Consider the following 15,828-nt stretch of genomic DNA (forward strand, 5'->3'; position numbering starts at 1 on the left):
CTTTATAGTCATAAATGCAAATATATTTATTTGATACATGAGATTTTGTTTATGCAATTAAGCATTTCAAATTTAGCATTAGCAAATACTTCCTAAATTCTGGGGCAAGAACTACTAAACTCATAGATATTTCATATTTTATTATGGTTTGCAAAATATTTTCAGCTTCCTGAAGATACTAATATTTTTACCACTTCACATGAGGTTTTTTTGGGGGGAGCACAATAACAAATAGAATGGAATTCTCTTCTTTTATCATGTTTTTAAAATACAAATATCCCAATTGTCCTCATGGACTTCCTTCACGTGGACCAGCAGATTTTCTCTCTTGACTGAAATTCTGATTTGCAGATTAGTAACACCATCTGGAGTTCTACCTACATATATTTCTGTGGGAAGAAAAGTCCATTTAAAAAAATATTTCTATTTTATATTGTACTATAGTTGATTTACAATGTTGTGTTAGTTTCAGGTGTACAGAAAAGTGATTCAGTTATCCATACACATATATCTATTCCTTTCCCATTTAGATTATTACAGAATACAGAGTTTCCTGGGCTATATAGTAGGTCCTTGTTGGTTATCTATTTTCAGTATAGTGGAGTATATATGTCTGGAGAAGGCAATGGCAACCCACTCCAGTACTCTTGCCTGGAAAATCCCATGGATGGAGGAGTCTGGTAGGCTGTAGTCCATGGGGTCGCTAAGAGTCGGACACGACTGAGCGACTTCACTTTCACTTTTCACTTCATGCATTGGAGAAGGAAATGGCAACCCACTCCAGTGTTTTTGCCTGGAGAATCCCAGGGACCGGGCAGCCTGGTGGGCTGCTGTCTATGGGGTCGCACAGAATCGGACACGACTGAAGCGACTTAGCAACAGCAGCAGCAGCAGCAGCAGAGTATATATGTCAATTCCGAAATCCCAGTTTATTCCTCCTCCCCACCTTTCCCCTTTGGTAATCATAAATTTATTTTCTTAGTCTGTGAGTCTGCTTCTGTTTTGTAAATAAGTTCATTAGTATCTTTTTTTTTTTTTTTTTTTAGATTCTCCATGTAAGCAATATCATATGATATTTATCTTTTTCTGTCTGACTTACTTCACTTAGTATAATAACTTCCAGGTCCATTCATGTTGCTGCAAATGTCATTATTTCATTCTTTTTAATGGCTGGGTAGTATTCCATTGTATATATGTACATCTTCTTTCCCATTCATTTGTCAGTGGACATTTAGGTTGCTTCCATGGCTTGGCTACTGTAAACAGTGCTGCAATGAACAGTGTGATGCATACATCCTTTCAAACCATAGTTTTTCTCTGACTATATGCCCAGGAGTGGGATTGCTGGATCGTATTGTGGTTCTATTTTTAGTTTTTTAAGAAAGCTTCATAATATTCTCCATAGTGGCTGTACCAATTTGCATTCCACCAACAGTACTTCCAATAACTTAGGAGTTTCCCTTTTCTCCACACACTCTCCAGCATTTATTGTTTGTTGACATTTTGATGATAGCCATTCTGACTGGTGTAAGGTGCCTCATTGTAGTTTTAATTTGCATTTCTCTAATAATTAGCTATGTTGAGCATCTTTTCACTTGCCTCTTGGCTCTCTGTATGTCTTCTTTGAAGAAATGTCTATTTCAGTTCAAAAAGTCCATTAGTAATGGCACATTGTATGCAATTTATTTAATAACATCTTCACATTTATTTTCAAATGTAGAATTACTTTTTAGTGTTAATTGTATTAATAATGTTGTACATTAAACCTGCTGCTGCTGCTGCTAAGTCGCTTCAGTCATGTCCGACTCTATGCAACCCCGTAGATGGCATCCCACCAGGCTCCCCGTCCCTGGGATTCTCCAGGCAAGAACACTGGAGTGGGTTGCCATTTCCCTCTCCAATGCATGAAAGTGAAAAGTGAAAGTGAAATCGTTCAGTCGTGTCCGACTCTTTGCGACCCCATGAACTGCAGCCTACCAGGCTCCTCCGTCCATGGGATTTTCCAGGCAAGAGTACTGGAGTGGGGTGCCGTTGCCTTCTCCGACATTAAACCTAGTACTTATTTATTTTATAACTGACAATCTTGATCTTGAATTTTTCAGCCTCAAGAACCACAAGAAACAAATTTCTGTTATTTTTAAGTCACCCAATCCATGGTATGACTGCTTCTTTTTGCAGAAAGAAATCTGAACATCACCAATATTTGTCAATTTACACTACCAGAAGTGCTAGAACTAATAAGAGAAATATTCTAGACTTAGTAAACATCATTGCTGCACTTGCTTTCTGCTAAAATCTATTTCTTTGAAAATGTTTTGTGAATTTATTGAATGTCACAAAATTATTAAATTCCCTATGTTTATATAAAAGGATATTAATATAATAACCCTATTAAGATATAACCTTATTGTATTTGAACATACAATTGGCCAGGCAAAGTTTCTAAGTGGCCAGTAAGTGCGTAGGATGGTACAGCGGGAACAGTGGTAAATGTAAAGTTTGTACACAAAGGAAGTTAGGGTTGACAATTGATGCATGTCTGCATAATACTTTAAGATTGAGAAAAAAATGGAATGGTACAAACAATGAACAATTACGTTCACGCAAAGACCTACACATCCACATACAAATATTGAAGTATCTTTATTCATAGTAGCCAAAAACTATAAACAATTCAAATGCCCTTCAATGTATGAATGGTTAAACAAATTGCAGTGCACTCATAGTGTGAAACACACACAACAATAAAGTAAGAATGAACTGTCATGTGTGGGCACGACACATGCAATTTGAATTGATCTTAACCTAGATAGCATATTGAAAAGCAGAGACATTGCCAACAAAGGTCCGCCTAGTCAAGGCTATGGTTTTTCCAGTGGTCATGTATGGATGTGAGAGTTGGACTGTGAAGAAAGCTGAGCGCTGAAGAATTGATGGTTTTGAACTGTGGTGTTGGAGAAGACTCTTGAGAGTCCCTTGGACTGCAAGGAGATCCAAGCAGTCCATCCTTAAGGAGACCAGTCCTGGGTGTTCATTGGAAGGAATGATGCTAAAGCTGAAACTCCAGTACTTTGGCCACCTCATGCGAAGAGTTGACTCATTGGAAAAGACTCTGATGCTGGGAGGGATTGGGGCAGGAGGAAAAGGGGACGACAGAGGATGAGATGGCTGGATGGCATCACCAACTCGATGGACATGGGTTTGAGAGAACTCCGGGAGATAGTGATGGACAGGGAGGCCTGGTGTGCTGCAATTCATGGGGTTGCAAAGAGTCGCAAAGAGTCGGACATGACTGAGCGACTGAACTGTGAATTGAACTGTAAAGGAATTATGCTAAGTCAAGAGGCCAACCTCCAAAGTAGACATATTGTATGATCCCAGTTATTAATATATACCATTATTAGACAAAATTATATAGATGGAGAACAGATTGATGTTTGTCAGGGATTACAGACTGGGAATGGGGATGGGGATGATACCAGATGGCTGTGCATAGCATGAGGGATCCTTTGACCAAACTATTCTGCATTGTGACTTGGTTCAGTTCAGTTCAGTTCAGTTCAGTCTTTCAGTCGTGTCCGACTCTTTGCAACCCCATGAATCGCAGCACGCCAGGCTTCCTTGTCCATCACCATCTCCCAGAGTTCACTCAAACTCACATCCGTCGACTTGGTGATGCCATCCAGCCATCTCATCCTCTGTCGTCCCCTTCTCCTACTGCCCCCAAACCCTCCCAGCATCAGAGTCTTTTCCAATGAGTCAACTCTTCATATGGGGTGGCCAAAGTATTGGAGTTTCAGCTTTGGCATCATTCCTTCCAAAGAACACCCAGGGCTGATCTCCTTTAGAATGGACTGGTTGGATCTCCATGCAGTCCAAGGGACTCTCAAGAGTCTTCTCCAACACCACAGTTCAAAAGCATTAATTCTTCGGTGCTCAGCTTTCTTCACAGTCCAACTCTCACATCCATACATGACCACAGGAAAAACCATAGCCTTGACTAGACGGACCTTTGTTGGCAAAGTAATGTCTCTGCTTTTCAATATGCTATATTTAGCTTGGTCATAACTTTCCTTCCAAGGAATAATCGTCTTTTAATTTCATGGCTGCAGTCACCATCTGCAATGATTTTGGAGCCCAAAAAGATAAAGTTTGACACTGTTTCCACTGTTTCCCCATCTATTTCCCATGAAGTGATGGGACCGGATGCCATGATCTTCGTTTTCTGAATGTTGAGCTTTAAGACAACTTTTTCACTCTCCTCTTTCACTCTCATCAAGAGGCTTTTTACTTCCTCTTTACTTTCTGCCATAAGGGTGGTGTCATCTGCATATCTGAGGTTATTGATATTTCTCCCGGCAATCTTGATTCCAGCTTGTGCTTCTTCCAGCCCAGCGTTTCTCATGATGTACTCTGCATTTAAGTTAAATAAGCAGGGTGCCAATATACAGCCTTGATGTACTCCTTTTCCTATATGGAACCAGTCTGTTGTTCCATGTCCAGTTCTAACTGTTGCTTCTTGACCTGCATATAGGTTTCTCAAGAGGCAGGTACACAAATCCACACGTGAGATAAAATTACATGGAACTAAATACACACATACAAATAATTGCATTTTTAAAAACATAAACTCTCATAAGGTTGATAGATTGTCTCACGGTCAACTTCCTGGTTATGATATTGTACTACAGCTAATCAAGATGTTACCATTTCCATGAACTGGATAAAGAATACATAGGATCTCTCTGCATCATATTTCCGGTCTTCCCAGGTGGTGCTAGTGATAAAGGACTCAACAACTGCCAGGAGATATAAAAGATATAAAGGACCCAACAACTGTGTAGGAGATATAAAAGACGTGGGTTCCATCCCTGGGTCAGGAAGATCCCCTGGAGAAGGGCATGGCAACCCACTCCAGTATTCTTGCCTGGAGAATCCCATGGACAAAAGAGCCTGGCAGGATACCATCGATGGCATTGCACAGAGTCAGACACGACTGAAGCAACTTAGCATGCATGTATTATATTTTACAGCTCTGTGTGAGTCTATGATTATCTAATTATAAAAAATTATTTTAAGTGGTCAGAAATTTCAGGAAAAAGAATATCTCCACTTGAGAGAGTCGAGGAAGGCCTCATGGAGGAGGCATCGTTTGAACTAGACTGTAGATCTTCATACGGTCCAGTAGCTCTATAGTTAAAAAGGTTTATCATTTTTAAAAGTTGAAATGAAAAACGAGAATTTCGATGTTTGGCAAAACTAATACAATATTGTAAAGTTTAAAAATAAAATAAAATTTAAAAAAAACAACTTGGTAATATGTTTTGGAATGATCTCAATAAAAGTTCTTTTGTAGAATTAAAATTAAACAAGAAATCAGCCCATTCTGAATATTATTATCCCTGTTTTATCAATGAGTATATTGAAGCTTAGTGTGTTTAAATAACTGGCTTATATCACCCAGTGTAAAATCTGGATTACTTCTTAAAATTGATGTGTAAATAGTAACAAAGCTACACGTTCTGCATAATACAAAAATAAAAGGTCAGTTCAACAACATTTGTTGAAAGACTATTATATGCAGAGCACTTTACTAAGTACTGTGCGAAGAGAGATAGAAAATATAGCTGAAAAATGCCTGCCTTCTTGCGCACTTAATAACTATTATTTCAGTCATGACTTCTTAACTTTCTCCAATGAAATGGCTAAAAGAGACAAGTTCAAGAATGCTGAAAGCCTTTATTGTGTTAGTCACTTGGTCATATCTGACTCTTTGCCACCCCATGGACTGTACTCCAGGCTCCTCTGTCCAAGGGATTCTCCAGGCAGGAATACTAGAGTGGGTTGCCGTTTCCTTCTCCAGCAGATCTTCCCAACCCAGGGATTGAACTCTGGTCTCCTGCGTTGCAGGTGGTTCCTTTACCAGTTGAGCTACCAGGGAAGATCTGAAATCCTGTAAAAGTTAACTTTCAAAGAAAATTGTCTTTTAAAAATATGATACTATTTTATCTATTTCTCTGTGCACATTAAGTTTGAACTATTGCTTATATATTCACTATGGCCAAACCTCTATTTCTAAGATCTTTTGAGAAATATTTCTCTGAGAAATATGATGCCACTGTGAAATCAGACTTCTAAAATTTCTTCTTAATTTAAATCTCTTCAAGTTTGCCAAAGAAATTCCTATCACATTGTAAATTTTACTTTAATTTGGAAACTACCTCCAGAAATGTGGAAAATACTAACATGCTGTCAATTTATATGGATTAATTTTTAAACAACTTCTTAAAGATGAATTGTATTCTTTTGATTTTACAAGACCCTGATACAGAATGCCTAACTACAGCTTTCATCATTACTTGAAAACCCTAAGAGCTTGCTTCCCTTTATTTACCTATAGCCTACGGGTGCCACCTAGAGGCCTAATTGTGAAGTATACTCAAACAAGAGGAACTCTGAGAGAAATGGTAGGAAATGTACTTGTCTTTCTTTAAAATTAATCGTTTTCCCAATTTTTTCAAAAAAATTCATTAAATATATGTCTACAAAATATTTAACACTGTAAATTCATGTCAGATTTCATATCATATTTTAGCCAAGTGCCTAAATTGTATCAGTTCACATGCCAATATTACTTAGGTGGATTTTTTTTTTTCTACTAATGTTTCTTTCAAAGTAGTTATGGTACAACACAGAACTCATACGAGTAGTTATACACAATGAGGAAAGGATAATGCAAAGATTCAGTGAAATCTCACCACTAACGTGAAACCAATCCTAACTTCTTAGTGCCTACATTACTTGAATGTTGTATGTCTAACAACTCAATAGTAATTTATCAAAGCTGAAATCAGGAAGGTGGTTGATATTAGGCTTTTTCTATCAATTTTCTATCCAGGCAGTGAGCAATTCAGTGTCATGCTAGATGTAGCAGGGAGGCATCTTCCAGGATAAATTCTCCATAATATCCTCCCATCTGAGCCCAGAGAAGTCTAAAAGACACATGGTGTAAGAACAGACTGGAAATGAGGGCAAGGAGGTGGAGTGGTAAGGCCGGAATCAGCAGTCATCTCAAAATAGAGGTCTGACCTTTAGCTGCATTTCTATAACTATACACACCCACACCTGGATCTTATTTCCCTTCACAGCTATGCAATGTGGAAAAACTTTAAATACAAACACACAAGCACTTGGTGATAATACCATTTCATTCAACAGTTCATACAGATTCTATTTTTATTTCCTCCTACCCAACCATACAAAAATCTTACCACATAATGTATGCTGCTTGTTCTTAGGTAAATTTTCACTTTAGCCTCAGATTTGAAAGGAATTCATAGTAAATTGATGAGTAACATTTTCCCCATCTTCCCCTTCTTTGTGGATTATCATGATGTCAAGCAAATTGATGATATTTATTTTTTATTATGATATGTTGACATTCTCAGTAGTGCCATGTTAAATAAATACTATTTGCTTTAACTTAAAACAAATATATTACATAGAGTTTGTATAATTATTACAGGCCACAGGAAAATAGAATCTTCCCCACATTTATCTCTGTCAGTTTGCTGGAAATGCAAATAAATTATATCTTGGTTGCTCTTTATTTCCTTAACTTAGTTCTCATTCTTTCACCATCATGAAGTATTTGGTTTTTTGCTGTCTCTTTACCTGACCTTTCATAATGATTATGATCATTTTCTTCATCACATTAAGAAAAAACACCTAATATTTTTCTGTATGTAAAAAATGTAGGTTTTTTTTCATATTTCATTTTACTCTTTGTCCTGCACCTTGAAAGTAGAAATTTATTGAGTTGAGAAAAGCCAGGGAAATGAAGGGAGGGATCACTTCAAACAGCATACACACATGAGAGAGATTTATGTCAACAAGTCAAAATTTGATGACAGAAAACTCCCAGAAAAACAAATGACTGCAAGTTGAGACAGAATCCATCTGGTAGAAGCAAGATGGTGTGCAGAGAAGAGCTAGGAAGGAAATAGCAGATGGTTTAGTTCTATTAGTCAGATCTAGGAGACCTGCATGATGACTTCTGCAATTCTGTACCTGTAAGAATGACCTGTACACAAAAGTGTGTTCCATTCTGCTAGGCTATTCTCTCTTAAACACCAGTTTTGGAAGTGATCCAGTCCCGGAAGGTAGTCACTTTAGTATAAACACCAGGCTTATTGGGTTGCCCACATTCATCTCCCCAGCTCACAATTCCAGCGAGGTACCAGATATCTCTAGCATCTGGACTAACCAGAGGTCCTCCAGAGTCGCCCTAAAGGAGAAGGGAGAGATTAGTAATTAATAATGCACCTTATTACAGAGAAATGTGCTATTTTCTAATGTGAATTTAATGAAAGGGGCAGTTTTAAAAAATCTTCAGTGTACTCAAATGACAAGTGATATCCTTTATTTATGCCAGTAATTCACATAAAAGAAGAGCTCCCCTGCCTGGAGAGCTGGTTAGACTCAGGGTTCAGTACTCTGAGATGAAAGACTCCAACTCCATCTCTTGGCAGAACAGCCCCAATCTGATACATCTGACAAATAACTGCCCATACTCTATCAGTATGACACATCTCCTAAAAGAAGGGTGAAGTTTAGTACTGATAAAAAGCATGGACGTCAGAGTCAGACACCTGGGTTTAAAGCTCAGTTCTGGCCCCTCCAAGCTGGCTAAGACCTTTAACTTACTTATTGCTAATGCTCCTAATAATACCTACCTGCAATAATTTTGAAGATTACCTAAGACAGTGTACCTAACATGCTTAGCATAGAGCTTGGCACAAAACAGAACTTAGTGAATATGTATATATAACCACAAAGTCCAATTGTTTATGCCTTGTGAAAGCCAGTACGCTATTTCTTTTATATGGGTCATAAAAACAAGGTGCTGACTGATCTTCCCCCAAAATCCTGGGGTCTCTAGTTACTGACCACTCATTACATGTTCAACACTATATGAAGTGTTTAAATAATTAATATATTATTTCTTAACTCTTGTAATTCTGGCAACAAAGCATGGAGTTAGGTTTCATTTTCTCTATTTTAGCAATGAAGAAGCTGGAACTAACAGAGTTTAGCAATTTTCCTGATATCACATGCTATTCAATATCCAGAGTGATTTCACTAAGAAGTCCATGCTTTTTTCCCTTACATACACTAATTTCTTTGTGAATTTTCTTTCATCTACATAAAAGTATTAACTAACACTAATAATAATTAGATATAATGTGTTTGTAATTTTTAAATCAATTCACCAATAAGTATATTTTCTTATACTCTCATATGTGGTAGGAGATGTAAATAGAGTCTAAACACATGAGCCCTCCCCTCAAGGAGTGTACAATCTACAGATAGAAACAAAGTGTACTGTATGAGCTATCGGATAACAAATCATTTTGGTAATTGACACCCAGGCCTATGTGAAGACATAGCAGATTAGGAAAAAGAAATGGAACATGCCAGAAACTACAAAGCTTAAATCTGTTTAAGAGACAGGAGTGAATGAGTCTGTTAATAAAGTAATTAAGGAAAAAAAGACAGCAGTGAGTCTAACAGCAATACAAGCTGAAAACTAAGGTGATGTCCAGCAAGTATCAAATGGAGAAAGAAACAGTTGGTTCTGTTAACACTAGTGAGCTCATGTGTGATTGGTGAATAGGGGAGTTACATCAGTACAAAGTGGAAGTTGTGATGGCTTATAGGTGTTTGGACTTAGGCAAGGGAGCCAGAATAATGGGAGTAGAACTGCAATCTCCAGAAAAAAAAGGTCTCAGCTCAGCTATTGCACAGGCAGAAGCCTTGGAGGTTCTAGTTTGTGAAAATGTTAAGAGTGTCTATGTCCAGGAACCCTTCTCCCTACCCAGAGAGGCACACCCCATCCTTGCTTAATTCTCAGGTCCTGCCAGGTTGTACTTCCTCCTCTGCCCAGAGCTACACTCCCATGTGCATTGTCTCACCCTCTATTGTTTTTGTGCATTTTTAACTTTCCCTCAGTCAGCCGCCAGCCACCCTGGGCAATCTGCCTACCTACACTAAGTTATTTTTCAAGATACAATTATTTTTGCTGTTGATGATGTTGTTAATTCTCTGGTTACAAAGTTGCATAACTTTTGAGGGATCCGTTGGTCTGTATCTACTGCTGTTTTTCCCTTAAATGCAGTTATTTTTAGTGAGTGGTTTAATGACAAACAGAACAGGAAGTTTCTTCAAGAATATGGGTATGTATAGCTGATTCACTTTGATGTATAGCAGAAACTAGCACAACATTGTAAATCAACTACTCCACTAAATTTTTTTACAAAAGAATGTACATATCACAACAGAAACTTAAAGCCAGAAGCTAAACCAGAAACAAGTTTTAGTGATTAAGACATGAAGCAATGAAGCAATAGATTAAGTTCTTAACAGAAAGGAGACAAAGAGATAAATATGGAAGAAATAGTAAGGGGGAAAATATTCTATGATTTAATTGATTACTATGAAAGAGATTTAAAACTAAAAGTTTTCAAGAATAATGAAAGCCAACCACATAAATGAGAAACTTGAAAAAAAAACATTTCATGGACAGGGAAGCCTGGCATGCTGCAGTCCATGGGGTCGCAAAGAGTCAGACATGACTGAGCGACTGAACTGACTGAATGCCTGTTGCGTTTAAGATGGAACATATATAAAAGTTAGTCGTGTGCTACTGCTAAGTCACTTCAGTCGTGTCCAACTCTGTGCGACCCCATAGACGGCAGCCCACCAGGCTCCCCCGTCCCTGGGATTCTCCAGGCAAGAACACTGGAGTGGGTTGCCATTTCCTTCTCCAAAGCATGAAAGTGAAAAGTGAAAGGGAAGTCGCTCAGTCATGTCCGACCTTCAGCGACCCCATGGACTGCAGCCCACCAGGCTCCTCCATCCATGGGATTTTCCAGGCAAGAGTACTGGAGTGGGGTGCCATTGCCTTCTCTGTTAGTCGTATACTAACAACTTAAAACATATAAATGGAAATGGTTTGGGAGTATGTGGAAATGAGAGACTGAATTTGAGCAAGAGATTAATTTTGGAGATGTATATTTGGAAGACATTAAAGTGACAGCTAACTTAAAGAAAAGGTAATTTCTTTGAAGGTATATGTAGAGAAAAAAAAGATGAGTCTTAAGGAACAGCCAAGCTTAGAGACAGGCAGAGAGGGAAATAAAGAGACACCAAAATAAGGAACCAGAAATGAGTTGTTGGAAAAGGAGGGAGGGGGAAATCAGCATATTTCAGGATTATAGAACCCCAAACAAGATCATATTTTAAGAGGAGGTAGCCACATGCCATTGAGATGGGAGGGAGTAAGAGAGCCAGTAAGATACATATATATATATATATATATATATATATATATATGCAGTAAGATTTCTGCATATAAAGTTATTGATGATTTTTGAGAGGGGGAAGTATCAGATTCTTCCTAAAACAGAAAAGCAGTGTGTTATAATCACAAGGCCAAACTTGGTTTCTCCTCTTTAGTTCCCCAAATTTATGAGACATTTGTATGTAATACTATCATCAAAAAGGCATTGTATTAACAGAAGAGGTAACATATTTTCAAATGAAATTATAAACAACTGTGATTTACTTCAAAATAGATCTGGAGTTGAGGATGGGAAGAAGAAGGTTGGGGGTTAAAATATGTAGGAATGAAATAAGGTTGGTCATGAGCTGATAATGTATAAGCTGGGTGATGTGTACACACTGTGAGTCAATCACAGAAAAAAGTGTGGTCCCGTCCCAACTGCATCAGCAAGGCCCAAGTGGGGAGACTGGACTTCCACCCTTACAGAATCTGAAGAAGTCCAGTTCCCACCTGACTGGTGTCAGAGGAGGCTGAGTGGGCAGCCTCTCTGTCATCCCTGCCAGGTGATGATGAAGCCTTCCTCTTCCTCCCCTGTGGTAACCAGCTGCGAGCATGAACTACCCCCCAGTACCGATGAGGCAGAGCTCTCTCTCCTTCTAGGGTGATGTCAGAACAGACCTAGTGGAGAGCCAAGCAGTGATAAGGCCACTATCCCATGATGTCAGTGGAGACCACAAGGGGAGCAGTAACAAGTTGCCCCCATCCAGAGTCGTATTTTTTTACTTCATCCTCACCATCCCAGACTTTATATGTGAAATCCCCTAAATGGAGGGTGTGAGGGGATTTTCTTTTCCTCCACCAAGAAGGGTGAGGAGGGAAAATGGTACATATTTTTTAAAAAATTAGATTTAATAAGTTTCAGGACTTTTCTGGCAGTCCAGTGCAGGGAGGGCGGGTTGGATCACTTGTCAGGGAACTAAGATCCTGTATGCCAGGCACTGCACGGCCAAAAAAATAAAATAAATTTAATAATTTTCTCCCATCTTAAAAGAAAAAAAAAAAACACACTTAGTGAAAGTGAAAGTGGCTCAGTCGTGTCTTATTTGTGACTCCATGGACTATACAGTCCATGGAATTCTCCGGGCCAGAACACTGGAGTGGGTAGCTTTTTCTTCTCCAGGGGATCTTCCCAACCCAGGGATCAAACCCAGGTCTCCAGCATTGAAGGTGGATTCTTTACCAGCTGAGCCACAAAGGAAACCCTAGTGAGAAGCCTGCAATTCCACCTCCATCCAGCATTAACAAAGGTCTCTTTCCCCACCTTGGTGTCAGGGGACAATGAGTGGGAGAAGTGCTACCTCATTCCCCTACACACTCCACTGTCATGTCAGAGGAGTCCTGTAAAAACAGAAGATTTAAAGGAGATGCCGAAACTCATAACATAATATTCAAAATGTCCAGGATATTTCTGAAAATCACCCAATACCAAGAACCAGGGAAATTTTGACTCGAATAAGAAAAGGCAGTCAATCAGACACTGACACTGAGATGACAGATATTGGAATTATCTGACAAAGATTTTAAAGCAGTCGTCACAAAAATGTCTTAATGGGCAGTTTCCATCATGAAACAAACAAAAAATCCAATAAAAAGCTCACTAGACATGCTTAACAGAAAAATGAAGGAGATGATGGAAGTAAAAACAAAATCAATGAAATTGAAGATAGAATGATAGAAATTGCTCAATCTGAACACACAGAAAGAGTGGAAAGAAAATGAACAGAAGCTCAGAGATCTCTGAGAGCATAATGAAAGCGCTAACATACCTATTACTGGATTCCAAAATGAAGCTGAAAATTTTTCAAAGAAATAAAGGCTGAAACTTTCCCAAGTTTGTCAAATGGCATAAACCTGCAGATTAAAAAGCTGAGCAAGCCCTAAGCAGTATAACCAAGAGAAATCCATGCCAAGATACAAACTCAAACTTTTGAAAACTAAAGACAAAGAAAAAACCTTGAACACAGCAAGAAAAAAATGACACTTCATCTGCAAGAGAAAAGCAATTCTAATAACAGCAAGTTCTTATCCTAAATTACAGAGGCCATGATTTAAACACTAAAAACAAACACACAAACAAACAAACTGTCAAGCATAAATTATATGCCTGGCAAAATTATGCTTTACAAATAAATAGGAAATAAAAATTTTGCAAACCAAGAAAATCTAAGGGAATTTGACACTAGCAGATCTACACTTAAAAAAAAAAAAAATGGCTGGTCTATAAAAAAAATCAAAATGGAATTCTGAAAAAAGGCTACTGTATGATTCTACTCATACAACATTCTTGAAATTACAAAATTATAGAGATGGCAAACAGATTGGTGATTGCCAGATGTTAGTGATGATAAAGTGATGGGGGAAGGAAATGGATGTTTTTATAAAGGAAGAAAGATCTCCGTCGTGATGGAAGAGTTCTTAACTGCAGTGATGACGACACAAATCTGCACATGTGATAAAAAGCAAGAAGTACACCTGTACCAAGATCAGTTCCTAGCTTTTATATTCTACTCTAGTTATATGAGATGTAACCACTGGAGAATACTTGGTGAAGGTTATAGGGGACCCCTCTGTACTGTCTTTGCAACTTCTTGTAGAACTGTAATTATTTCAAAATAAAAGGTGAACAAAAAATTATGCACTCAATCACTTACCTGGCACGCATCTTTATTTCCTTTCAAGGAGCCAGCACATAACATTGTAGGAGTTATGGCATTATTATAAGCTTGAGGTGCATTGCAGATTTTAGCATCTATGAGATCTACCTGTACTTGCCGAAGATGATTTTGACTGCTACCTAAAGGGGAAAAATTAGACTTCATATTTATATATATACATATATTCTATAAACCTGAAGAAAGTCTTTTATAATTAGTTATTGGATGAGCTGGCACATAGAATCTTAGGAATGTATTTTTTCAGATATAGTATATATATAGTATTTGGGAAATGAAGTATAGCTATTTTAAATGAGATGGTTGTATGGCATCACTGACTCGATGAACATGAGTTTGAGTAGGCTCCAGGAGTTGGTGATGGACAGGGAAGCCTGGTGTGCTGCACTCCATGAGGTCGCAAAGAGTCAGACACGACTGAGCTACTGAACTGAACTGACTGATTGGATGAGATGGCACATAGAATCTTAGGAATGTATTTTTTTAGATACAGTGGTATTTGGGAAATGAAGTATAACTATTTTAAATGAAGTTAAAGTGAAGTCTCTCAGTCATGTCTGACTCTTTGTAATCCCATGGACTGTAGCTTACCAGGCTCTGAGGAGCCTCTCAGTCCATGGAATTTTCCAGGCAAGAGTACTGGAGTGGGTTGCCATTTCCCTCTCCAGGGGATCTTCCCAACCCGATGAAGTTAGGTGCCTAGAAAAGAATCTCAAGTTGCTTAAGTAATTTCTATTTCATTATTAAGCTTAGAAGTTAATTTCAGTAAGGAAAGATGGTGGTTTTATGATTCTCTAATCTTCACAATTGGGTGTAAGTATTAATGATCCCTAATCTCTTATGTGGTTAATACCCTGGTGGCTCAGTTGGTAAAGAATCTGCCTGCAATGTGGGAGATCCAAGTTTGATCCCTGGGTCAGGAAGATCCCCTGGAGAAGGGAATGGCAAACCACTCCAGTATTCTTGCCTAGAGAATTCCATGGACAGAGGAGCCTGGCAGGTTACAGTCCTTGGAGTCACAAAGAATATCAGACACAAGTAAGCAACTAACACTCCCACTTCACAATCTTATGTGGTTATTACCCTAGTAAAAATTTCAGACATATTCACTCTTTCAGCCATCTTACCAAGCACCATTACTATAATTGTAGTGATGTACTTGAAAGTAACCTAAAGCATGAAGGAATTTACATATCTTCTAAATTACTTAGTTCCCAAGTAGGACCTGATTGGCCCAGGTCCATATGACCAACCCACCAACATATTTTGGCATAATGGCATTCCATTCTTTAAATGCCTTAGCATACCAAATTAGGTTACTATGATTTGACTTTCTCCTCAGATGCTCACCATCATTTTGCAGTGCTCCAAATCCTGTCACAAACATCTCATCACCAGGGCGGAACTCATGGGATGCATCGGGGAGACAAATTTTGTGTACTGCATTTGTGTAGGGAACAGGCCTGGAAAGCTCTAAGACTGAAATATCATAGTCATGCGATGGATATTTGTATTTTTCATGCACAATTATCCTCCGGAGGGCTCGTCTCATTTTTGGAGGATATATTGTGACTCCAAAAGAAGCAGTCCACCTGGCTGGGTCCTTATACCTGAGGATAAAGTATGAGGAACAAATCCCACTTTACCATGTTACTAATATAATTACTTATATTAAATAATTTAGCACACACATGTCAGAGTAAGTTTCCCTTTTAAAATTATAGTTTCTATGCATAGATACAAATGCTTTCC

At 38.3% G+C, this 15,828-nt stretch overlaps 1 protein-coding gene across 1 annotated transcript in view; it reads right to left on the reverse strand.

Annotated features, from left to right (window-relative positions):
• Positions 1–7,405: 7,405 nt before the first annotated feature.
• Positions 7,406–15,828, reverse strand: part of TMPRSS11E (transmembrane protease, serine 11E) — a 57,399-nt gene continuing 48,976 nt past the window's right edge. The window contains exons 8-10 of the mRNA XM_002688318.6: positions 15,427–15,686; positions 14,056–14,198; positions 7,406–8,287 (exon numbers count right to left, since the gene is read on the reverse strand). Coding sequence (XP_002688364.1) covers positions 8,126–8,287; positions 14,056–14,198; positions 15,427–15,686 — 565 coding nt within the window. The 3' untranslated portion in view covers positions 7,406–8,125. The remainder of the gene's footprint in view (positions 8,288–14,055; positions 14,199–15,426; positions 15,687–15,828) is intronic.

The sequence above is a fragment of the Bos taurus genome, chromosome 6 (assembly GCF_002263795.3).
Source record: "Bos taurus isolate L1 Dominette 01449 registration number 42190680 breed Hereford chromosome 6, ARS-UCD2.0, whole genome shotgun sequence".
Lineage (NCBI taxonomy): Eukaryota > Metazoa > Chordata > Mammalia > Artiodactyla > Bovidae > Bos > Bos taurus.